Source organism: Acinonyx jubatus, chromosome B4 (genome assembly GCF_027475565.1).
Source record: "Acinonyx jubatus isolate Ajub_Pintada_27869175 chromosome B4, VMU_Ajub_asm_v1.0, whole genome shotgun sequence".
Taxonomy (NCBI): Eukaryota; Metazoa; Chordata; class Mammalia; order Carnivora; family Felidae; genus Acinonyx; species Acinonyx jubatus.
The window spans coordinates 43,488,194-43,510,329 of NC_069387.1; the positions used below are offsets into that span (position 1 = coordinate 43,488,194).

A 22,136-nucleotide genomic window follows, 5' to 3' on the forward strand; every position below is an offset into this window, starting at 1 on the left:
TTTTTTTCTCTAGTGTGCTTTATTGTAGAAATAAAGTATATATATAATATATATAGCATATATATAATATATATATGTAGCATGGGAAATATGTGTTAATCAACTGTTTATGTTACTGATAAGGCTTCCAGTCAATAGTAGGCTATCAGTAATTACATTTCGGGCAAATGAAAAGTTATGTATGGATTTTTGACTGCGTGGGGGTCAGCACCACTAACCCCTCCCCCACCCCCCACACTGTTCAAGGGTCTACTGTATATGGGTATAAATGAGATAATTAACTCCCCCTTCTTACCGTCGTCCTTCTTCTTCCTCTTTCTTGGTCTTACTTTTTACTGGTTTCTTTCCTTCATTGTAATACTTGAATATGAATCATACATTTTAAAATGAGGAGGGCCTAGGTTTGAAGAAAAATGTCACAGGGTTAAGGCTTACACTAAGTAATTCAGATACTGAACTTGAAGACAATGAGGGTTACTTAATGTTTTATTAGCAGGAGAGTTCCATAATGTGATCAACATTTAGAAAGATATCTCAGTGAAAGTTTGAGGTCTTAGCTGAAACGTAAGCAAGTCAGGTCTTCATTTCAGCCAGGAACGTATTGTAAAACTCCCAGTGAAAGGTGGTCAGAGTCTGAAAAGGAACACTGGGGGTGGTGATGAAAGGGACTATAGTTTTATCTTCTTGTCAGCAGAATTCCAGGTTCTTTCGGTCTTTCTCTAGATCGTCCTTCTGACTTCAAGCAGTAGAGATTCTCTCCCACCCCCTTTTTAGCCCAAATGACACAAGATTTATAAACCTTCTGCACCCTGCAATGAAGCTGCAACTGTCCGTCCTCTACGGCTTACTTTAGGTTTCTTGGAGTGATTACACTCCGCAACCCCTCCCCTCCCCAACTTTTTCCATCGCTTTTCACTTGCCCCAGCTGAAACTTATACAAGGGACAGTGTCTAGTGGGATATCAGTATCTGAAAGGAGGTGTCTGTCCCTACATAGTGGGAGGAGGAGTTGTCTCCGACAGCGCAAAGCTCTTAATCCAAGAGGGAGACCTGAAAGGCGGACGTATATTGATTTACACAAGGACACAAGGACCATACAGGCTCTCCTTCCTGGGGGAAGATGGGTCGGAGAAAGATTGACTGGGCAACGATGACTAGTTTTACCTGTGGTTTGGAGGCAAATAAAACAGTACAGGATGACTGTGTAGGAGAGGACAAACAATTGTCCCTTCACCTTTCTAGGTTCTTGGCTGAGACACCTCAGTATTAAAAAGAGAAATTAACGAAGGCAAAGGTAGAAACCTAATAACATGTATACCTCCTGTACACATGAAAGAGACCCAGGAAGATTGAGTAACTCCCTGAAATGGCCCAACCACCACCTTAAATGTCATCTCCAGCTAAAGACAAAAGAAGACTGGGTTGGGTGGGGGGGTGGGTATGAGAAGTCACCAGGAAAAGCCCAGTTAAACAAAAGTACGGTTGTTAAGCAGATTTATGTCACTGTCTTCTCCACTGATGAGAATCTCTCAAGATTTAGTCATCTGCCTCTTCCTGATACGGAAAGGGAAAAACACCGGTACACCTGTACGTTTACCTTATAAATGTAAATGTCTCTTACAAAACTTTTGCTCAGTTTTCAGAGTTATCCCGTGTCTGCTGTCTCTTAAAAGCAACTGGCTTCGGACAATCCTTAAGCCAAAGAGACATATTTTGAGGTGGCAATTCTACCACCTTTCACCTGCTTCCAGTCCACATCTAGACCGTGAAGTACAGTATTGAATCTTACTGAGTTGGCCTTATAGGTGTGGTCTATAAGACCTTTATTAGAGGGTCTGATTAGCTTATACATTAAGGGTAAACTTGTATACGAGGGTATGGAAATAAAGCAAAAATGGGATTTACGTAACAAATTTAGGAGGCTGAGGAGAAAAATTGCGAAGTCTGAAAATGGCAAGTCTTATTTTCTTTTCCTTGGGTAAGCAGATTGTCTGGAAGGCAATAAGGAGGCCAGGATGGGAAGTTTGCCCTTGAGCTGGCAAACTGACTGGGAAGACAATTACAGTGATATATGGATTGCCCAAGATACACCGAGACTTCAATTATGGGAAATATTTTACATGCTGTCTCTGAATAATGTTGGCCAGTGTCCCTCTTGGCACCTTTACCTTAGTTAACCTACAATTGCACTATTTCCCATCTCCGAATTCCTCATAATTTGAAGAGTTTGGAAAGAGTATCATGAACATGGTAACACTTGAGTTGAACTCTAAAGGATGATAGAATTTTAAACGTCAAGTACACAGTATAAAAGCATTCTTTTTTCTTGTCTGTGAGTTGAGAAAAGCTGAGAATGTGAATCACGGAGAATGCTAAACATTCCAAGAGTGATATAATAGGAATGAATCTGGAAAGACAGGTTAGCATCTTTGCATGTGATCTTTGCAGATTGATCTTTATCCTGCATTCTATGAAAGCCATTGTGAAGTTCTGAAGAGAGAAAAGAGGTCATGTCACTTGGAAGATGCTTTGGCCGTTACCAGAGCATGAGTAAGAGGTGAGATCTGGAATACAAGGAGACCATTATTGTACTGAGCTACTCCGAAGGCAATATTTCTTCCGTGTCTCTCATAAAAGCTTACTTGTCAACAAAGTTATGAAAGAAAGCCAATTTAAGTATAATGTCTCTTTTCTATATTTCAGCTTCTCGATACTTATTTTTTAATTGTTTCTGTTGCCCTTTGGTTATTGCTGTCCTTGTTTGACAAATGTTAGCAGTGTTCCAAGTGTCTAGACCTTTCTTGAATCCCAGTTTGTATGTCAGAGTTGCCTTATATAGGATCTCTCCTGTACTTTCTTCTTGCACTAAAGTTAAAACCTGCTTTCCCCCACTCCACAATGTTAATACTAATCACCATAGGGGGCCAAGTTGAATATTGCCCTCTCCCTCTTCCAAAAGGGTCATAAATACAACTCAATAAATACCAAAGTGGCTCATGGAAATTCAATTCAACGGGGACAGAAGTCCCTCAGGAGTCAAAAAAGTGATAAGCAATCGTAGTCATTTAATTCTCCATTAATGATCAGCTTTGGAGGCTGAGCTGCAGAGAAGTGAAATACTCTGCAGGGAGTGAGTGACTGAGCTGGACTTTGGACTCAACTTCTTTGGGCCTCAGACTCCAACCTGAAAACCCTTTTGCTCTTATTTTTAACATTTAAGCTTTATTCCTTTTAATCAAATGTAGACTTTCATGCAGATTAAAAAGTCAAACGGCTCTGCAAGGCTCATGAAGAGAAACAGTACCTCCTTACCATGCACACTTTTTCTACTCCCTACTTGGTAGCTCATCTTTTGAAACCTACATTTCTCCAAATACTTATGCATATGTTGCTATTCTTGATTTTTATTTTCAGTTTGGTGTATCATGCACTGACTTGCCGTTAAGGAAGAGGAAAGTGTAGCTGTTTTTCATCACCACCAGCTCCACCTTGGCTACCAAAACACATTGGAACATTTCTCGTTGCCCTCCCCCATCTTCCAAATATAGTTATATCATAATTTTGATTAAATGCATATATCAGGAAGCAGGAAAAAGACTATTAATGACTAAGTGCCTGAAATCAGGCTTTCATAGGTTAAAATTCTGGTTCTGTTCTTTACTCCCTGACCAATCTGGTTGTAGTCACTTCATCATTCTATGCTTCAATTTCCTCACCTGTAAAATGATGATAAAATGAGTACATATACATTATATTATTATGTGAGGATTGTGAGGGTTAATACACACGTACATCCTATATATAAAACACGTATGTTATACATTAAGCACTTTTACTATCTTGTAGATTATCTCTCTCACGTTAAATACAGTTTCCTACGTCCCACGTCTTTTCCCTTCTTGGTTTACTTCCTCCTTTGGGGAGTGTTTTCCGAAAACAGATACATAAGAAGTAAATTTTTGGAGAGCTTCCATGTCTAAGTGATGTCTTGTGCTACCCTCATACTTAAATAGTAGTTTGACATAAAATTCTAGGAAGAAAATAATTTCCCTTAGGAATACTTATTTATTTATGTATTCATTTATTTATGAGAGAGAGAGAAAGAGTGTGTGTGTGTGTGTGTGTGTGTGTGTGTGTGTGTGTGACTGTGGGAGAGGGGCAGAGGGAGAGAGGGAGAATCTTAAGAATGGCACGGGGCTCCATCCCATGACCCTGGGATCATGACCTGAGCTGAAACCAAGAGTAGGGCACTCAACTGATTGAGCCACCCAGGCACCCCTCCCTTAGGATTTTAAAGGCATAACTAGCTTTAAATAAAATCTTACCTCCCTCCCACATTTTCTGTATTCTCTGAGTCTCCTAGTATTTGAATGTTTGACCTCTAATTTACCTATCCTGGCCCCCTTCCTCATGTTTTTGTCCTGTTACTTTGCTTTCTAAAAAAATCTCAACTGTATTCTAATCCTTTTATTAAATTTTACCTTTCTCATTCTCTCTCTCTCTCTCTCTCTCTCTTGCTCTCTCTCTCTCTCTGTCTAAATATATGTATTTGGGCCTGAATATTCTTTGGTTATAACTCTTTTTGTTTCATGGACGTAATATTTTCTCTTGTTTCTGAGGATATTAATGATACTTTTTTGAGGTTCTAATCTCCCTAAGTAGTCTTTTTTTTTTTCTTGAAGTAGTTGTTCATTGTTTCATATCAGATCTTTCTTTCAAATCCTGACTCCTTACTGTCTGCTCCTGTTTAAGAACAGAGCACTAAAAGGCTCATTTGCATTCTGTATGCATGCAAACCCAGCTGGGCTACCAGAATTCTGGGCACAGATTTAGGAGGAAAAAGGTTGGGGATTCAAGAGACTGTGTGTAAATTCTCAATCTCCCTGTTCTCAATGTGTCGTCTTTGACTGAACCTGCTTCCTCTATCTGCCGCAGTTCTTAGACCTTGTCTATCCCATACAAGGGATAAATCTCCTCTCTGTACAGGAATGGGGAGAGACAATCGCATGGCTGTTTGGGGGCAAAGGAGGTACACTGGGGGCAAAAATGCCTGAAACTTTCTCTCTAAGTTCTATAATGAATAATGGGCCACTTTAGATTTTCCCTTCTGTCAGTTCAGGATTCTTTCTCAAGTCTCCCCTGTCAGTTATTTGTCATTTGTCATCTCTTCTTTTCAGACTTCTTTTCAGTTTTCTGTTTTCTCTCCTTCTTCTTCTTCTTCTTCTTCTTCTTCTTCTTCTTCTTCTTCTTTTTTGACTTTGTGAGTTTCTTGACTTCCTTTTTTTCTTTTACAGTCTGTGTTTGTTTCCTTGGGCTGTAGGATTCAGACACCGGTTCTCACACGTGGATTTTTTTTTCCCCCACACCAAGCAATTCTCTGACACCAACTGGGCATCCTGCAGTTCAACTCAATTCTGACATTATTGTCATCTGAGAAGAGAAGAAAGATGGGAAAAGAACAAAGGTGCTTTTTTTCTTTCTTAATGTTTATTTTTGAGAGAGAGAGAGAGAGAGAGACAGAATGAGAGGCGGGGTGGGGGTGGAGATGGGGTCGGGGAAGAGTGCAGAGAGTGAGGGAGACACAGAATCTGAAACAGGCTTCAGGCTCTGAGCTGTTAGCACAGAGCCTGACACGGAGCTTGAACTCACTAACCGTGAGATCATGCATGACCTGAGCTGAAGTTGGATGCTCAACCAACTGAGATACCCAGGCGCCCCAAGAACAAAAGCCTTCATTTGGAGTCTCAAAATTGCAATTTGGAGAGCACAGATTCAGATAGAAACCCAAATAGCGTCCCACTCATGGGGTGAAAGTGTCACCAGCTCCATCCCAAGATCTGACTTTCAATGACCTTTGTCTTCCATTTTTCCTTCAGCTCCTCTTTCTGGCTTATCGCCTAACTCAGGTGAATGAAACTGGAAACCACCCCTCAGGTGATGTCAACTACCCCAACAAGACTTCCCTCAGCCCAGACCACCAGACCTTTCGAGCTAAACCTGACTCCCCCCTGTGCAGATGGATGATGGAGTAATCCTTGGAATGACTGACAATTACCTTGACCTGATTATACTATTACTACCACTACCACTAATAATAATAATAATAATAATAATAATAATAATAATAAGATAAAAAATGAAAAAAATAAAATAAAATCTCCACCCAAAGAGGAGCCTCAGCCTCATGTACATAGCATACAATGTATGTGTAAGTATTTTTTCCTTACGGCACCTGCACAAACTTATGCCTTCTACAAAAGGTGACAAGGCTTCCCCGTCTAAATATTCATCCTAACCTTCAATAAAAGGAACCCATTCACCTTTCCTTAGGGAGTCATGACTTTGGAAGTTATTCCTTGGGATCTCCTTGTTTGCTGCAAATAAAGCTTATTCTATGCAACAACTCATCTGGCGGATCTGTGGCTCACCAAAAAGGAAACTCGCGTTAGTCTGGTTACAAAAGCAAGGGGGGTTTATGAGAAAGATGACAGGGAACAATTATATGACCTGGGTAAAAAAAGAAAAAAAAAAGTCGAATTGTACTAATAGGCTGATCTGCTTTTGGTTACACAACGATTGACTATTCTACTGGTGTTAACAAATGAAATTATTCCTGGTATGCATTAGCTAAGTAGCTTCTCTTCAGAAAGTCTAGAATCAAGTCTTATGATCAAGATACCTCTTGTCCTGTTGACTTCTGAGAAAGATTGCTTGTAAAAGAATTGTTGCTTCTGGCCCAGTTCAAGAGTCTTTTTGCCCAGTTCAAGAGTTCATTAGCCATTTGTTTTAGAGAGGGGAATGGAGCTTTTCTCAAAATGGAGTTTCTCGTGTCCCAAGTTTCATACAAGTTTCTTTTCTCTACCCGGAGATGATGTCAGATCCCACAGGTTAAGAGCTCAGTTCTACAGGATTGCTCTCCCACCCCCTCCTTCAGATGACAATTGCAAATCCACATTGTCACCAGTGCCCCTGGGTGGCTCTGTTGATTAAGCCTCCAACTCTTGATCTTGCCTCAGGTCATGATCTCACGGTTCTTGAGATCTAGCCCCACATCGGGCTCTGTGCTGATAGTGCAGATCCTGCTTGGGATTCCCTCTCTCTCCCTGTCTATAAACAAGCAAACAAACTAACTTAAAAAAAAAAAAAAACCCAGATTGTCATTTGAGCTTCTATAGTTCAGACGTTCTGAAGACCTCCTTGGGTGGTTAATTTGCTCTACTGGCTCCTACAGCTCAGAGAAACATTTTACTTGTAGAATTGATACATAGGGCAAAATATATATGGGAAGGGATGCAGAGCTTCTGTGCCCTTTCCAAACATACCACTCATCCAGAACCTCCAGAAGCTCTATCAGTCCAGAGGCTCTGAGAACCCCGTCGTTTTAGGTTTTTATGGAATCTTCATTACATAAGCATGACTGATGAAGTCATTGGCCACTGGTGACTGAACTCAGTTTCCAGCCCCTTTCCCCTCCTTGGAAGTCGAGGGTAGGGTGGAACAAGAAGTTCCAATTCTCTAACAACTTGGTTGTCTCCTCTGGTGACCAGCCCCCATCCTTAGGTTACGTTGGGGCGTTCCAAAAGTCACTTATTAACACGACAAAATATACCTTTATTGTTTTCATCACTTAGGAAGTTCCCAGGCTTTTAGGAGCTCTGCCAGGAACTGGTTAAAAGACCAAACACATATTTATCATGATAAATCACAATATCACAGACTGCCATAACTAAGTCCCATAGACTGGATGGCCTAAGCAACAGAAAAGTATTGTCCCTCAGTTCTGGGGGCCAGACATCTGAAATCAAGGTATTGACGCAGTTGGTTCCTTTCGAGGGCTGTGCGAGAAAATGTTGCATGCCTCTCTCCTACCTTCTGGTAGTTTCCTGCATTCTGGCATGCAGGTGGCATTATTTCTGTGACTTCGCATACTTTTTCCTTGATGCACGTCTGTCCCTATATTCAAATTTCTCTCTTTTTAGGACACCAGTCATATTGGAGTAAGGTCCACCCTAACGGCCTCATCTTAATTTGGTTGTCCACAAAGACCCTATTTCCAAAGTTACATTCACGGATACTGTGGGTTAGAAATTCAATACCTTTTGGGAGGATACAATTCAATCTATGACACAGTCGTTTTAGTGGAAAACAAATACATCTTTTTTTTAATCTACCAACTTAAGTTTAAAAATCCCTTTGTTCTTTTGACTATGACAAATGCACTTGTCTATGACTATGACATACTGCGTATTTTTTTGGTCATTATTTTGTATCCAAGCACTCAGGACATAACCGTAAGTAATGTTAGAGTAAGCAGGTTGGTTCTAACAGAGTACCTAGAGGCCAGCATAGTGGAAGCCATGGCCAGCTATCAGGAAAGTGAGAGGCCTGTCCTGGCAGCACTCCACAAGAAGCCAGATCAAACTAGACAGGCCCAAGAGAGTGGATGCCGTGACAGGGAACCTGTTTTATAACCCAAGAGGCTGGGGAGTGTGTGCAGGGAGGCCATCCTGGAGGAAAAGTCTTGCGAATCCCCAAAGCAGATAAAGCAGATGTTATGCCCCCGGGATGTCCTTAAGAGTGTGGTTAAACAAAAAGGAAGAAGGAGGGGGCAGGTTCAAGAAGGCTGCAGATGGCAGAACATCATCATGGCAGATTTGTCCAAGATAGCTTTAGTCTGGTTCATACACGTCCCCTCAAGGAAAGTGACTTGGCCACAAACAATCCACTGGTGGCTAGGAACTTGTTTGCCCCTTCCCCTTCCGCCTTCTGTCTTCCATTTTGTCCAGCCTTTCAGAGGGCCTTTACGTCTGTTAGGTGCCCAATTCATAGAGCATTGAATAAAGCCAATAAGGTCTTTAAATGTACTCGGTTGAGTTTTGTTTTTTCATAAAACTAAACTAAGGTAGTGACAGTTGGGACAGAGCAGAGTGGGCACATTCAAACTATTATGAAGGAAGATCTACCAATGCACGGTCCCGGGGCAAGGAAGATTCCGGGTCCTAGAGACTGTCAGTCTCATCCTCCTGATAGTTGGCATATTTGAATCAACTAACTCCTTTGTTTAAATCTCAAGCTTATCAAGTGAGTTTAGCAAATGGCTGTAAGTAGCTGAACCTCATTGATACATTTCTCACTGGAGATCAATACATTGATATTCTGGTTTTACACATTATTTTTTATTAAATTATAGTTGACATACAATGTTCTATTAGTTTCAGGTGTCCAACATAGTGATTTGACAATTCTTTCCACTACGCTATGCTCGTCACAGTAAGTATAGTCACCACCTGTCACCACACAGCATTATTACGGTATTTTTGCCCATATTCCCTATGCTATATTTCTCATCCCTGTGACTTAGTTATTTTATAACTGGAAGTTTGTACCTCTTAATCCCTTTCACATGTTTTGTCCATGCCCCTGATCCTTCCCCTCTGGCAACTGCTAGTTTGTTCTCTGTATTTATAATTCTGTTTCTGTTCTTATTTGTTTGTTTGTTTTATTTTTTAGATTCCATACATAAGTGAAATCACATGATATTTGTCTTTCTCTGCCTGACTTAATCCATTTAGCATAATACTTTCTAGGTCTACCCACGTCGTCATAAATGGCAAGATCTCATTCTTTCTTACGACCGAGTAACATTCCATTGTATGTATATGTGTATCTATACGTATACTTAAGCAACGCTTAAGTTGTTTCCATTACTTGTCTATTGTAAATAATACTGCAATAAATAGTGGGGTGTATATATCTTTTTGAATTATTGTTTTCATTTTCTTGGGGTAGATAGCCAGTAGTTGAATTATCGGATCATATGGTATTGCTATATTTCATTTTTGGAGAAAACTCAATACTGTTTTCCACAGTGGCTGCACCAATTGACATTCCCACCAGTGATGCACGAGGGTCCCTTTTCTCCACATCCTCACCAGCACTTGTTATTTCTTGTCTTTTGGTTGCTAGCCCTTCTGACAGGTGTAAGATGCCATGTCATTGTGGTTTTGATTTGCATTTCCCTGATGATGAGTGATGTTGAGAATCTTTTCATGTGTTTGTTGTTACATATTAATTCAAATGTGATAATATAAAAATATCCTGAATAAAAAAGAAGCCAGACCTGTCTATATGGTCAATTACAGCTGTTTTCCTATTTTAATGATTGACTGGGGGGAATCTTATAAAAGGTACTTTAAAAGGAATTGAGAAAATATGCGTATTAACTCTATATTAGATAATATTGAAAATATGGGTAATTTTTTAGGTGAAATAGCAGTATCATGATTATGTAGGAGCACGTTGTTATTCTCAGCAGGGCAATATGGAGTATTTGGGGGTGAAGTGTCATGATGTTTGTATTTACTTTCCTTTTTTAATGTTTATTTATTTATTTCGATGGGGAGAGCGTGAACTGGGGAGGGGCAGAGAGATCTAGCCACCCAGACACCCCTGTATTTACTTCCAAATGAAAGAAATCCAGGTGGTGGGCGTATACATGTTCATCATACTATTTTTTGAAATTTTTTACATTTTTGAAAATGTTCACAACAGATTGAAAACATTCTAACCCTTGAGAACACACAAAAAAATTAGAAGATTACAAGAAAATTTTGAAATGTATATTTTAGAAAACGTAAGCCTTTTTCTTTTTTTTTCTTAAGACATTATTTTGGGGGCAGTTTTAGGTACAGAGATTTCCCATATACCTACTGCCCTCCACATATGCATAGCCTCCACCATTATCAGTATTCCCCACCAGAGTGGTACATTTGTGACAACTGGGGAACCTTATACTGACACATCATAGTCATCAGGAATCCACAGTTTACGTTAGGGTTCAGTTTCGGTGTGATACAGTTTACTGGTTTGGACAAATGTTTACTGGTATGTATCCATCATTATACTATCATACAGAGAATTTTCACTATCCTCCACCTAGTTATTCCCCCCCACCCCCAAACCCTGGCAACCACCGAATTTTTACTGTCTCCATAGTTTTGCCTTTTTTTTTGTCATATCCTATACAGTTGGGATCATATGGTGTTTAGCCTTTTAGATTGGCTTCTTTCACTTACTAATATGCATTTAAGGTATTTTTATGGCTTGACAGCTCATTTCCTTTTAGCGCTGACCATATTCTATTGTCTGGATGAACCACAGTTTATCCATTGGCCTACCAAAAGACATCTTGATTGCTTCCAATTTTGGCAATTACGAATAAAGCTGCTATAAACATCCATGTGCAGGTTTTTATGTGGACAGACTTTCAAAGATTCTTTGGGTAAATACTAAGGAGGATGATTGTTGGATCATATTGTAAGAATATGTTTAGTTTTCTAAGAAACCACCAATCTGTCTTCCAACGTGGCTAGGCCAATTTCCATTCCCCTCAGTAATGCATGAGAATTCCTCAAATGTGAGCTTTTTAATATAGTATTTTGTCTTTGGCAACAAAATGAATTTTGGGGGCACCTGGGTGGCTCAGTTGGTTAAGGGTCCAACTCTTGCTTTCAGCTCAGGTCACGATCTCGTGGTACATGGGTTCCAACCCCATGTTGGGCTCTGTACTGACATTGTGGAGTCTGCTTGGGATTCACTGTCTCCCTGTCTCTGCTCTTCTCCCACCTGCATTTCCTCTCTCTCTCTCTCTCTCTCACACACACACACACACATACACAAATAAGCAAACATTGAAAAATTTTTTTTGGATATTTTATCTGATTAAATGTGTTAATTTACAAAATTACCCTCTGCATAATATTTTAAATGTTATGCTGAGAATAAAGGTAGAGAGCAAATTTTGGAACACGACAGATTGTGGATTTTATAAAAGGCTTGAGGTAGAAATATTAACCTGAGATTTTATCTTCAGATTATTTTTCATATATAAATTGCCACTATGCTTAGGTATTTTTAAAATAAAAGTTAAAATCAGCATTTTAAGTAGCTATGATGTGATCAGGCAACAACCCTGTTAAAATATTAATCTCCATCATGATTACTTTTCTCAACTGGTTGTAAAGTACTTCCTTTCAGAGATCTTAGCGATATTGGGTCAAAGCTAAAATGAGCTAAAAATTTCATTTTCAAAATAAAGACTGAAAATTATAAACATGTAATGTGATAATATAATTCCTGGATCTTTATACAAAGGACTGAAGGATGCCATGGAGAAAAATAATTAATACCAAGAAGTAAGACTATGCTCTTCATTTTCCTTTTTTCAACAATGAAACTTAATTTCTTTTATTTTGTGGGGTTTTTTAAACCAAAGACACTGAGACCTTAATAAAAGATAGGCGACAGGGACTGCCCTTGTATATTTCAGAGCTCCCTGGGTTTGGTCACAGCAAAGCAGCCCTTTCTGTCTCTTCTGCATCTTTCACCATTTTCGCTGCCCTCCCCATACAGGTCCCTGGAATCACTGCCCTTAGAGGTGGTTGGAAAGGCTCCCCCCCCCCCAACCCCCGTCCTTTGATTCTTAGTGGGGAAAGGGCAGGGGCACAGGGGCGCGACAATGGCACCTGGTCCACCAGTCTTCCACCTGCCTATTCGGGTGGCACTTTCTTTTCACCTTAGGGACGCTTAACAAGCGGCACTATCTTCTGGTGAATTTTTGCCGAGTAAAAAAAGAAATGTTTGAGAAATACTGAGTTAATCACCTGACTTGCTCCGTATTTTCTTTTCCAGAAGTCAGGCCCAACTTCTGAGTTAATAGGAGAAAGCGAATCATTTCTATATTGGAACATGAGTGAAGCCCCTTAGCAGTCATGACTGACATCACTTCTCTGGACCTTGATTACATCTCATGCCCTTCACCTTATACATCTCCTCAAATTCCTGAGTCATGCTCTGTTTATGCCGCTGCTCTAGGAGCAAATTGCGGCAAGGACCCAAACAAAATGAATGACGCCAGCGTGGTGAAGGAGGGGTCACGGTCGGAGGGAGCCAGCCTAGCCATCGCCGAGCCCGCGGAGCAGCTGAAGGCGCAAAGGGCAACATGCAAGATCGCGCACTTCTGCAGTGGCCAAAGGAACCCAGGAGCCTCGTTCTTCCTTTCCCTAGACTCCAGATCCCCGATCAGGTGGAAAAAGCTGGATTTTTGCCCTCTGTGTTTGTTTTTGGACCAAACCAAGAAACAGCGACGAAGAGGGAAGAACGGGATCTCTAGAACATTTTCTCCCCCTTCAAGCCATTCTTAATGTCACAATCCCAATAAAATTCGAAGTACAGGATTTTCATGGTTGCAAACAACTGCTCAGGAGAGTCTGGCTTGAAAAGAACACCCGGCAATCTGCAGCGTTTCTCCCTCCACCCCCCCTTCCCCGCGCGGTCCGAACGCCGGGGGGCGGGGCGGGGAGGCGGGACGTCATGACGTCACAATACCAAAGCGCTGCCGAGTTGTTTTTGTGTTCCCAGCTCTCGGGAAAAGCCGCTGGGATTTCTCTACCTGGCCGGCCCCTACCTGCGTCCGAGGGGACCCGACATCCCTTCCGAAAGCTCTGCCAAGCTGCGCAGCGACGGGAGCTGACATTTCTGAGGCAGTTCTGATACCTATCGGAGTTGGGCAGAGGGAAGCGCGACCGGAGGGACGCAGCCATCAGCGACGGCGGCAGGCCCCGTCCGGGGATCTTGGAAACACTGCGGTCCATCATGAAGTTCCAATATAAGGAGGACCATCCCTTTGAGTATCGGAAAAAGGAAGGAGAAAAGATCCGGAAGAAATATCCGGACAGGGTCCCTGTGAGTGTAATGGGAACGGGGAGGGGGAGGGGAAGGCGATTAGCGGGGATCGTGGGGACGAGGGAGTGTGACGGCAGCCCTCAGGCACAGAAGAAGGGTGGCCCCTACGGTTACTGAGCCCTGGATGCCCTTCACTGCAAGGAGAGCCGGTGGAATGGACCTGGTTGCGGAGCTTTTGAAACCCATCTCCCCGGGGCCCGTCATCTTTAGAGCTGACCGCATCTTTAGAGCGGAGCCTACGTTTGAGTGACTCAGCAGGATTCGGAGATGTTCAGATTGGGATGTGTTCAAAATGCGGCCCTTTTGTGAGAGGAGGATCGGGTTGGGACCACACATCTCCCTTTGAGATCGCAGGGAAGTCGTTCTGGAAATCATTTGATGCAGCGAGGTCTGCGCCCCTCGATTTCTGGCCTTAGATGCTTCTCCCTTAAGTTGGCTTTGGCCCTCATAACATTGGGTTTGGGAGGGAAAGGTTCGGAAGCCAGTGGATTCTTCCTTTTATTCCGTAAGAATTAGAAAGCGGCGGGGGGTGGGGTGCGCACCACAAGACAGGCCTGGCCCAGAAAACAAGGTCACGTTCTCTGCGCCACGGCCCGATTGCCTCATAGTTCTTGGCTCCAGGGGCATGTGTGGGGGCAGCCAGCCTACCCCCCCCCCCCCCCCCCGGTGCTTATTCGATCAGATTGTACCTGGACACAATGCGGAAGGACTGAGGCTGGTTTTTTTGTTTGTTTGGCTTTTTTTTTTTTTTTTTTTTTTCGGTTTTGGAAGCTGATTTATGTGGCTAAAATTAGCGCAGGCAGTGAGGAGGAAAAGAAGAAACATTGAGGTAGCTTTCTGCATCCGGGCGTTTTTTCTATCATCCCCTCCCCCGCCACTTGCCTGGTTTTTCTCCAATGTGGGCTGCGCAGCCTGATTGCAAGGCAGAAGACTTTGTAGTGTGATAGAGCAACCCCCGTTGGGTTTGGGAGATGGAGGCGCATTGTACTTTTTAATTTCAGGCAGGGACATCGGGATAAATATTACATGCTATGTACAGGTAAAGTGATTGTGATAATCTGATATGCCTTCTTGACCTGCAGGTGCTCTTTGGGACTCTTCTCCAAACCTTCCCTAACTTTCGTCGCGTTACAGCTTCTGGAAGCAACTTGGGCCTTATGTCAGCAGTAAAAACCCCTTACGGTCCTTTTCTTACGAGGAAGCAAGACATTAGGGCTGTTCCATTCCCCCAGGAATTGCACACAAGAGTTTTTGGCTCAAAGGGGAAGCTAGCCCTATCACCCACCCAGTAAAGGATCCTTCACAAATTATTTGTTATGCTCCCTGGACCTTGGATGACTGCTTTAAAAGTTTCCCCCAATTTTGTGGTCATAGCGATCCTACTCTCTTATAATATTTTCAAATGACAACAGACTCTCATTGACTGGTCATGTACTCTGTACCTGGCAATGTGTTACACGCTCTGACTTTATTCTCTTAATCCTCACACGGTTGCGATCGCATTCTACAGAGGAAAGATCTGAAGCACCCAGAGATTAAATATTCCCGAAGGTTTCCTGTGGCTGGTGTGTGGCAAAGCTGAGATTCTATCTCTGGTTTCTCAACTTCTCGTACAGTTCTATTCAACAGAATTAAGCAAGCATGCCCTGTGTGCCTCGCACTGTTAGGTGTTGGAAAACAAGAAAAAAAACATTGTGGCCCTCACAGTCAGAGTCCTAATGATGCCAGAAAGGTAACCCGCAGAGCAAAATGACTACCGTTTTATTCAGAACTCTCTTACGAAGCTCTGTTCCAGTAGCTCTGCCTAAGAGGGACAGGGACAGACTCTGAAATGGCCCTGTTCCTACCTCTAGTTAAAATTCCCATGTATTTCTTCCAAACTGAGCACTTCCCATTTCAATCATTTACGTGCATTCACCCAGAATATTTCGACTAATCCTCCCTGTTCTTCTCCGGCTCATTGTTTGGTGTGAAATGTTTCACCTCTGTGATAATTTGTAAGCTCTTAGAACCATTACTCAGATCTCATGGCTCCTCCAGTTGGGTTTTCACCAGTTTATAGGCCTCCCAGCTGCTCCTTAGGTGCCCAGGCTGTGACTGTCTTTGCAGTTGTGATGCAGGAAGACAAGCTCTGCTTTCTGAGTTGTGAGATTCGATTCTGGTTCTGGGCAGAAGCCTTAATCTTGCTGTTTACAGAAAAGAGGGTTAGGGTAAGTGATTTCTAAAGCCCCTTCTCGCGGAACCGTTGGTGTTACCAAAGCAATCATGTACCCTGACTGCTCACATAACTCAAATAAGGCCCGGCCTTGTTTCTTAGCTACCATCCAAAAGAATAGATGTGCTCATGCTTTGAGAGGCCAGGGTTTCTGGAGATCTTAAATTATCTTCATAGCTACAGTGTATCGAAAACCTGCAACATTGTAGGAAATCTTTGGGAACAGATGGTCTGGTTTTTAAAAATTGTGAAGGGCCCTGTGGAATATCAGGCAGAAGAAGAAAAAAAGAAACTGACAACCAGAGAGGAAAAGCATCTAGCCCAGGGCCCATGAGTAGGGTTGAGATTCTTGGAAACCTAGAATCTTTTCTGGCAAGCCCTGGCCTTAGCGATTACCCCTCTTTTTCCTCTCCAGATCCCAGCCTCCTGTCCCGATGTCTTATTTGCAGTCTATTGTATTGTCCTCTTTTTCTGCTCTCGTGCTTTCCATCACTTCTTACTGATGGGAGCTGACAGGTCTCAGGGTTCCTTGGAGAGACAGTGCTAGGCTCCCTCTCTTTCCCTTTGATTTCCTTAGCCTTGTCTTGCCTCCTGTCTGTCCTCATTGTTGGGCCTTCACCGGTCTCTCCCTGAACCTCTTGCTACTTTTTCTTTAAAATTTCTGATTCATGTATTTTTCTTTCCTCCGGTTTTTATTTTTAAATTTTTTAGTGGAACTGTATCCTTCTGGTCTTCCTGGTACTACCAGATTCTTTTTCTCCAGAAACACAGAATGATGTTTTTCACTATTTTTTTTTTAACGTTGATTCAGTGTTTGAGAGACAGAGAGAAAGCATGAGCAGGGGAGGGGCAGAGAGAGAGAGAGGGAGTCACAGAATCCAAAGCAGGCTCCAAGCTCTAAGCTGTCAGCACAGAACCGGACACAGGGCTTGAACTCACGAGCAGTGAGATCATGACCCGAGCGGAAGTTGGACGCTTAACTGACCGAGCCACCCAGGCGCCCGTTTTTCACTATTTTTTTAAAAGTTTATTTATTAATTTTGAGAGAGTACCAGCAGTGGAAGGACAGAGAGAGAGAGAGAGAGAAAGAAAATCCCAAGTAGGCTCCTCCCCATCAGTGCAGAGGCCCATGTGGGGCTCGAACCCATGAGCCTTGAGATCATGACCCAAGCCAAAACCAAGAGTCAGAGACTCAACTGACTGAGCCACCCAGGTGTTTTTCACTACTTTAATGTGTTCCCTTTCATTTAATAGCTTCAGGCACCAAGTCCCTCCCTTTAAGTCAATCCTTGTATTTAGAAACAAATCTTCACATATTTGATGGATTACTCGTTTATTGTATCAGTACCACGACTGTAAAAGAGGTGTTGGAAAGTTCTCTTCCTTTAAAAGTCACTGGAATACTGTGGCTGAGAGGAGTGACCTTTGATCACACAGTTCCTAGGGATTCTGTTACTTCTACTTCTAGAACTTTTCTGTACTTGCCATATCATTAGTCAGGAATGATTGTATTTTCTAAAGTAAAAATCTAAAGCGACGGCTCTACAATAGATTTTAAATATTTGTAATTTCAATTAAATCATACAACAGATGTAAATACTAAATAGGGGCGCCTGTGTGGCTTAGTCGGTTAGGTGTCCAACTCTTGATAGCGGCTCAGGTCGTGATCTTGAGGTCGTGGAGATTGGGCCGTGTTGGGTTCTGCCGTGGGATTCTCTCCCTCTCTCTCTGCCCCTCACCTGCTCATGAGCCTGCGTGTGTGTGCTCTCTCTCTCTCTCTCTCTCTCTCAAAATAAATAAATAAGCATTAAAAAATTGTAAATATATTCTTGTAATTACATAAACTTAAATATATTATTTAAATTGCTATTTAAAATTTTATGCATAGAGTCTTTAATTTTTATATATCTTCATTTTTTTTCTCTTCATTACAGGACCATGTGATCTTTATAAAATTTGAAGTACTCTAGAAATATTTGATGTGGGCGTTGAAAAATCCCGTAAAATACCAACAATCAATATTGATAGATGGGTTATTGTAGTGACTTCCTATTACAGGATATCTTACTATAAGAACTATTTAGTACTTCTTTGGTAGAATAAAACCATGCCTCGAACGTGTTTTTTGGCAGTCCTTCTTGAAAATTTTGACAAAGTATAACACTTAAAGCACATTACCTATACCTTGAATAAATGGCATTCATAGGAAAGAATAAAACTAATAGTTACTCAGGGCCATCTGAGGAATGAGCAGTCCTCTCACTGCTCTTATTAAATACCAGGAAGTATAGATCCTGTGCCTGACAGGTAACGTGTAATCACTTAAAATCAAGGTTCTCTTTACTTTCTATCACGTGCCTCTATTCTCTTCTTACTGTGGTAAAATGAACTATAACCTCACTGAGGAAGCCCACGCCCCCATAGGTTTTTGTAAGAGGTAAGGGGGAATAAGAAATGGGAACGTTTTAGTGGGTCTAGACAAACTCACTTCAAATAGGAGAGCTGTAGGATGTGGAAGAAAAAAGACTAGATTCTGTTCTTTATTCTCTCCTCCCCACCAGGTGATTGTGGAGAAGGCTCCTAAGGCCAGGGTGCCCGATCTGGACAAGAGGAAGTACCTAGTGCCCTCTGACCTCACCGGTAATGCCTTTTCCCTCTCCACATGCTCCTTTCCCATGGCCTTTTTGGTCCCACCTGCATGCCTGAGATTGTGGGGTTGAGAGAGGGTAGAGTTGAAGAAGGCGGGTGGGATTCTCCAGATAGTTGGGGAACTCAAACAGGAGTCATTGCTGGTTCCCTTACGCATGTCCCGTCACGTGTCTTGTGTGATTTAGACACAGCAGAAGGCACGACATTGAAAGCAAAGACCAGATGCCTCTCACTTAAACCACTTATAGTCAGCTTTGTTCTTGTGCTATTCCATTTATTCCAAAAGGAAAATCAGAGGGAAGATCACATTTTAGAGAGTCTCAGCTGAAGACTTGGTCTCTTCCAGCTACGGTTTTTGGTAATACGTTTTGTAGACACTGGGATTATAGAGAATGTATTAATTCTTCACCCTAATGATCCTTAATGGAAGAACCAGTGAATCCGGGAAACACTGGGAACATTTTGTAGGTGCGTTTGCCAGCCTTCTAGAACTTTTTCGGTATGTTTAATAGAAGGTACAGCATTGAACCCCACTTGTTACCCCAACTTTGGGCTGAGTGATCATACTGAGATTACTGGAGTCCAGTAGACCTCTCCCCCAGCACTGGTTTGTCACAGGGTGCAACTGGGATGGAAGTGTGTTCCAGATTCCGTTTAGACAATGATAGACTATTTCAGTCTAGATGTACATAGCATTCCCTGAAAGTCGTCCTCCGGCTTTGAAGGAAGATGCAGACATTACGTCTGAAATCAAGTAAAGCATCTGGAATTGAGTAAAGAGGGGAAGGGTTGAATAAGCTTCTCTGTGACCTGTCGGGGAATATGGAGGCTCTTTTGAGTTGCGCTTTCTATTTCTAAAGCTGTAGGACAGTATTTGGTTCTGCTGAGATTTGATCTAAAGCTGGTACTTAAAGGGAACCGGTGCAGAATTTTTTTTTTTTTTTTCCCTGGGAATTACCCTTCTCGTAATCCCTTATTTTCCCTAATTGCCTTCTTTCCTTCTTCCTTTATCTAGTTGGCCAGTTCTACTTCTTAATCCGGAAGAGGATCCACCTGAGGCCTGAGGACGCCTTATTCTTCTTTGTCAACAACACTATCCCTCCCACCAGCGCCACCATGGGCCAGCTGTATGAGGTAAGCGTCCCGGTCACAACAATACTGTGCAGTCTGCTGCTTTCTAGCCTTTGTTCCAGTGTCTGCTGATAACACACCCGGGAAGTGGGGCAAGAGGTGTTACTTACCTGTATCACCTTACACACAGCGGTGTAAGGCACTGGGAGATTCGATGTCACTTGTCCTTTAGGGATTGAGCAGCCTACTAGATTCATTGTCGTTGAATTCTCAGTTTTGCCTTATTCTGGTGTGGTCGTCTTGGATCGTCTCTATTGAAACCGCAAGCAGTGGCTTCTGATTGCAAATTCCAAGTGAAATTCAAAATTCTAAGGCAAAGCCTTTAAATCATTCATTCGTCTTAACAGATAAACTCGGTTGGGGGGAACAATTTATGTGATTCTGTTTGCTTGAATTGGTGAAGTGTCAGAATCTAATGAGAAACCTGTAGAAAAACACTTTGTCCTGCTGTATCACCCAGTTATGTACCTGTATTCCCTAAATGATTTCATATGGTACTGCCTCCTTTCTGTGCTCGGTTAGCGAGTTGTGTAAACTCCAACAATCTCTTAATCTCATTTTTATCCCGGAGCATATATTCCCTGTTAGCGTATATTCTGGTGTATGTATATTTTTGTATCTGTGTTTCCCTGGCTAGAGTAAGCTCTCTTAAGGGTCGTGTTCTTATCCCGATACTTCTACGTGTCGATGCTCTCCCTGAAGGCTTTTTGTGAACTCAAACGCCAAATTCCAGTCACTTTTGTTTGTTCTTTATTCTTCTTTTCGTGGAGTCTGACGACGCCTCCCGTACCTCCCTTACCAGGGTGTGTGAGGCTCAGAATCCTAAGTAACGAATGTGATGTTTTCCAACAGTCCTCTTGTCTCTTCCCTCAGGACAACCACGAGGAAGACTATTTTCTGTACGTGGCCTACAGTGACGAGAGTGTCTATGGGAAGTGAGTGGCGGAAGCCGGCAGATGGGAGCACGCGGACTCGGGGGTAGGGGGAGGGGCGTGTGTGGGACTTGGGGAAGGAGAGGGAGGGCTCCCACGGTGGAGGAGACAGAAGGGGAAGACCTCTGGAAACACTACACCACGCACACCGTCATCGTATTTTCACATGCCCAATTGATATTTTTTCGCTGCTTCCTCGGCCCAGGGGGAAAGCATGTCAGGACAGAGCTGTTGGCTTGGCTTGGATAGAAGAACGGAGATGATTTAATTTTCACATTTCGGAATAAGCTTTCGTGTCACCTCGCAGAAGAGGCAGGAGGCGGGCAAGTTGGGGCCAGAGATGATTGGGGACCACCAGTGACTTCCTGCTCTCCCTCCTCTTTGGGCAGAGGTTCTATTTTTGACACTTGCACAAGATAGGTAGAGAAAGGGGCTGCGGATGTTTTAGGACTTCTGGTAGTAGGTCATTCCTAGGGACCAAAAGAGACCCATTGTAGTTAAAACATTGTGACCCTGATCTCCCGTCTCCACACCTCCCCCATCCCAGTCGTTATCCCACAGGGTGCTGATAGACATGGGGCAGACATTTAGATGGCACGTTCTCACCACTGGAAAACGGGGGCCAGCCATGAGGGACGTTATGGTTATGAATATGGTTTCGATAGCATTAAACTGGAATTGACGAAGTTGGGCATCTCTGTCTAACCTGCTCTCTCTCTGGTGCCCCTTATCCCATACCTACCTTGGACATTAATGAGCCACAACCATTTCCAGTTACGGGCTAGAACCACTCCTTCAGCGTCTCCCAAACTTGGCTCCACGTATAGGGGACAGAGTTGTCTTTAGGATGGAAGGGGCAGGTATGAGGTGAGACCGATGGGCCACACCTCCCACTCAGCCAGGATTCTTGCTCCCTTGTTGCTGTCCCTTTAGTCCCATGCACACCGAAACGCTAAGTGATGGCCAGCTGCTTCCTTACTTTGGTTTTCATTGACTGCAGCTGCTAGTTAGGAAAGTTTGAGGGGATGATTTAGTAATTCATGGGGATTCTATTGATTCTGAGTATTTTCACTTCGGGGATTATATGGGTGGGGGTGGGAAGCAGGAGTGGCACCCAGTCATGACATTTCAGTTCATCTCTGCTAATGCAAAGGGTCCTTCCTGTGGGTGAAATCTGTATCAGTTCTGTCAGCTGCAGATTCTTGTGTAATGAAGTTTATGCTGTCAGGCCAAGGAAATAAAATAATTGCATACCTTGAAAACCAACCACGAGTTCAGAAATGTTGCTTTTATTAGACAAGTGTGTATTAGAATAGATGGCGCGTCGTCTGTGAGCAGGAAAGTCTGAGTGAGGGCGGCTGCTGGAAATGAATGCTCCCAGGGGCGCCTGCGTGGGTCCGTCGGTTGAGCTTCTGACTTCCGCTCAGCTCATGATCTCCCGGTTTGTGGGTTCGAGCCCCACATCAC

At 42.8% G+C, this 22,136-nt stretch overlaps 1 protein-coding gene across 1 annotated transcript; it reads left to right on the forward strand.

Moving 5' to 3' along the window:
• Positions 1–13,610: 13,610 nt before the first annotated feature.
• On the forward strand, positions 13,611–21,935 carry GABARAPL1 (GABA type A receptor associated protein like 1). Its single transcript, XM_015061700.3, has 4 exons — positions 13,611–13,742; positions 18,519–18,597; positions 19,622–19,740; positions 20,611–21,935. The coding sequence occupies exons 1-4, from the start codon at positions 13,653–13,655 to the stop codon at positions 20,674–20,676; spliced, it is 354 nt and encodes a 117-aa protein (XP_014917186.1). The 5' UTR covers positions 13,611–13,652; the 3' UTR covers positions 20,677–21,935.
• The last annotated feature ends 201 nt before the right edge of the window (positions 21,936–22,136 follow it).

Bases quoted from the DNA above. Each gene is read 5' to 3' on its own strand.
- GABARAPL1 (XM_015061700.3), top strand. From the start codon at position 13,653: ATGAAGTTCCAATATAAGGAGGACCATCCCTTTGAGTATCGGAAAAAG. The intron at 13,743-18,518 runs GTGAGTGTAATG...CCTCCCCACCAG, and splicing joins AATATCCGGACAGGGTCCCT to GTGATTGTGGAGAAGGCTCC. The intron at 19,741-20,610 runs GTAAGCGTCCCG...CTCTTCCCTCAG, and splicing joins CCATGGGCCAGCTGTATGAG to GACAACCACGAGGAAGACTA.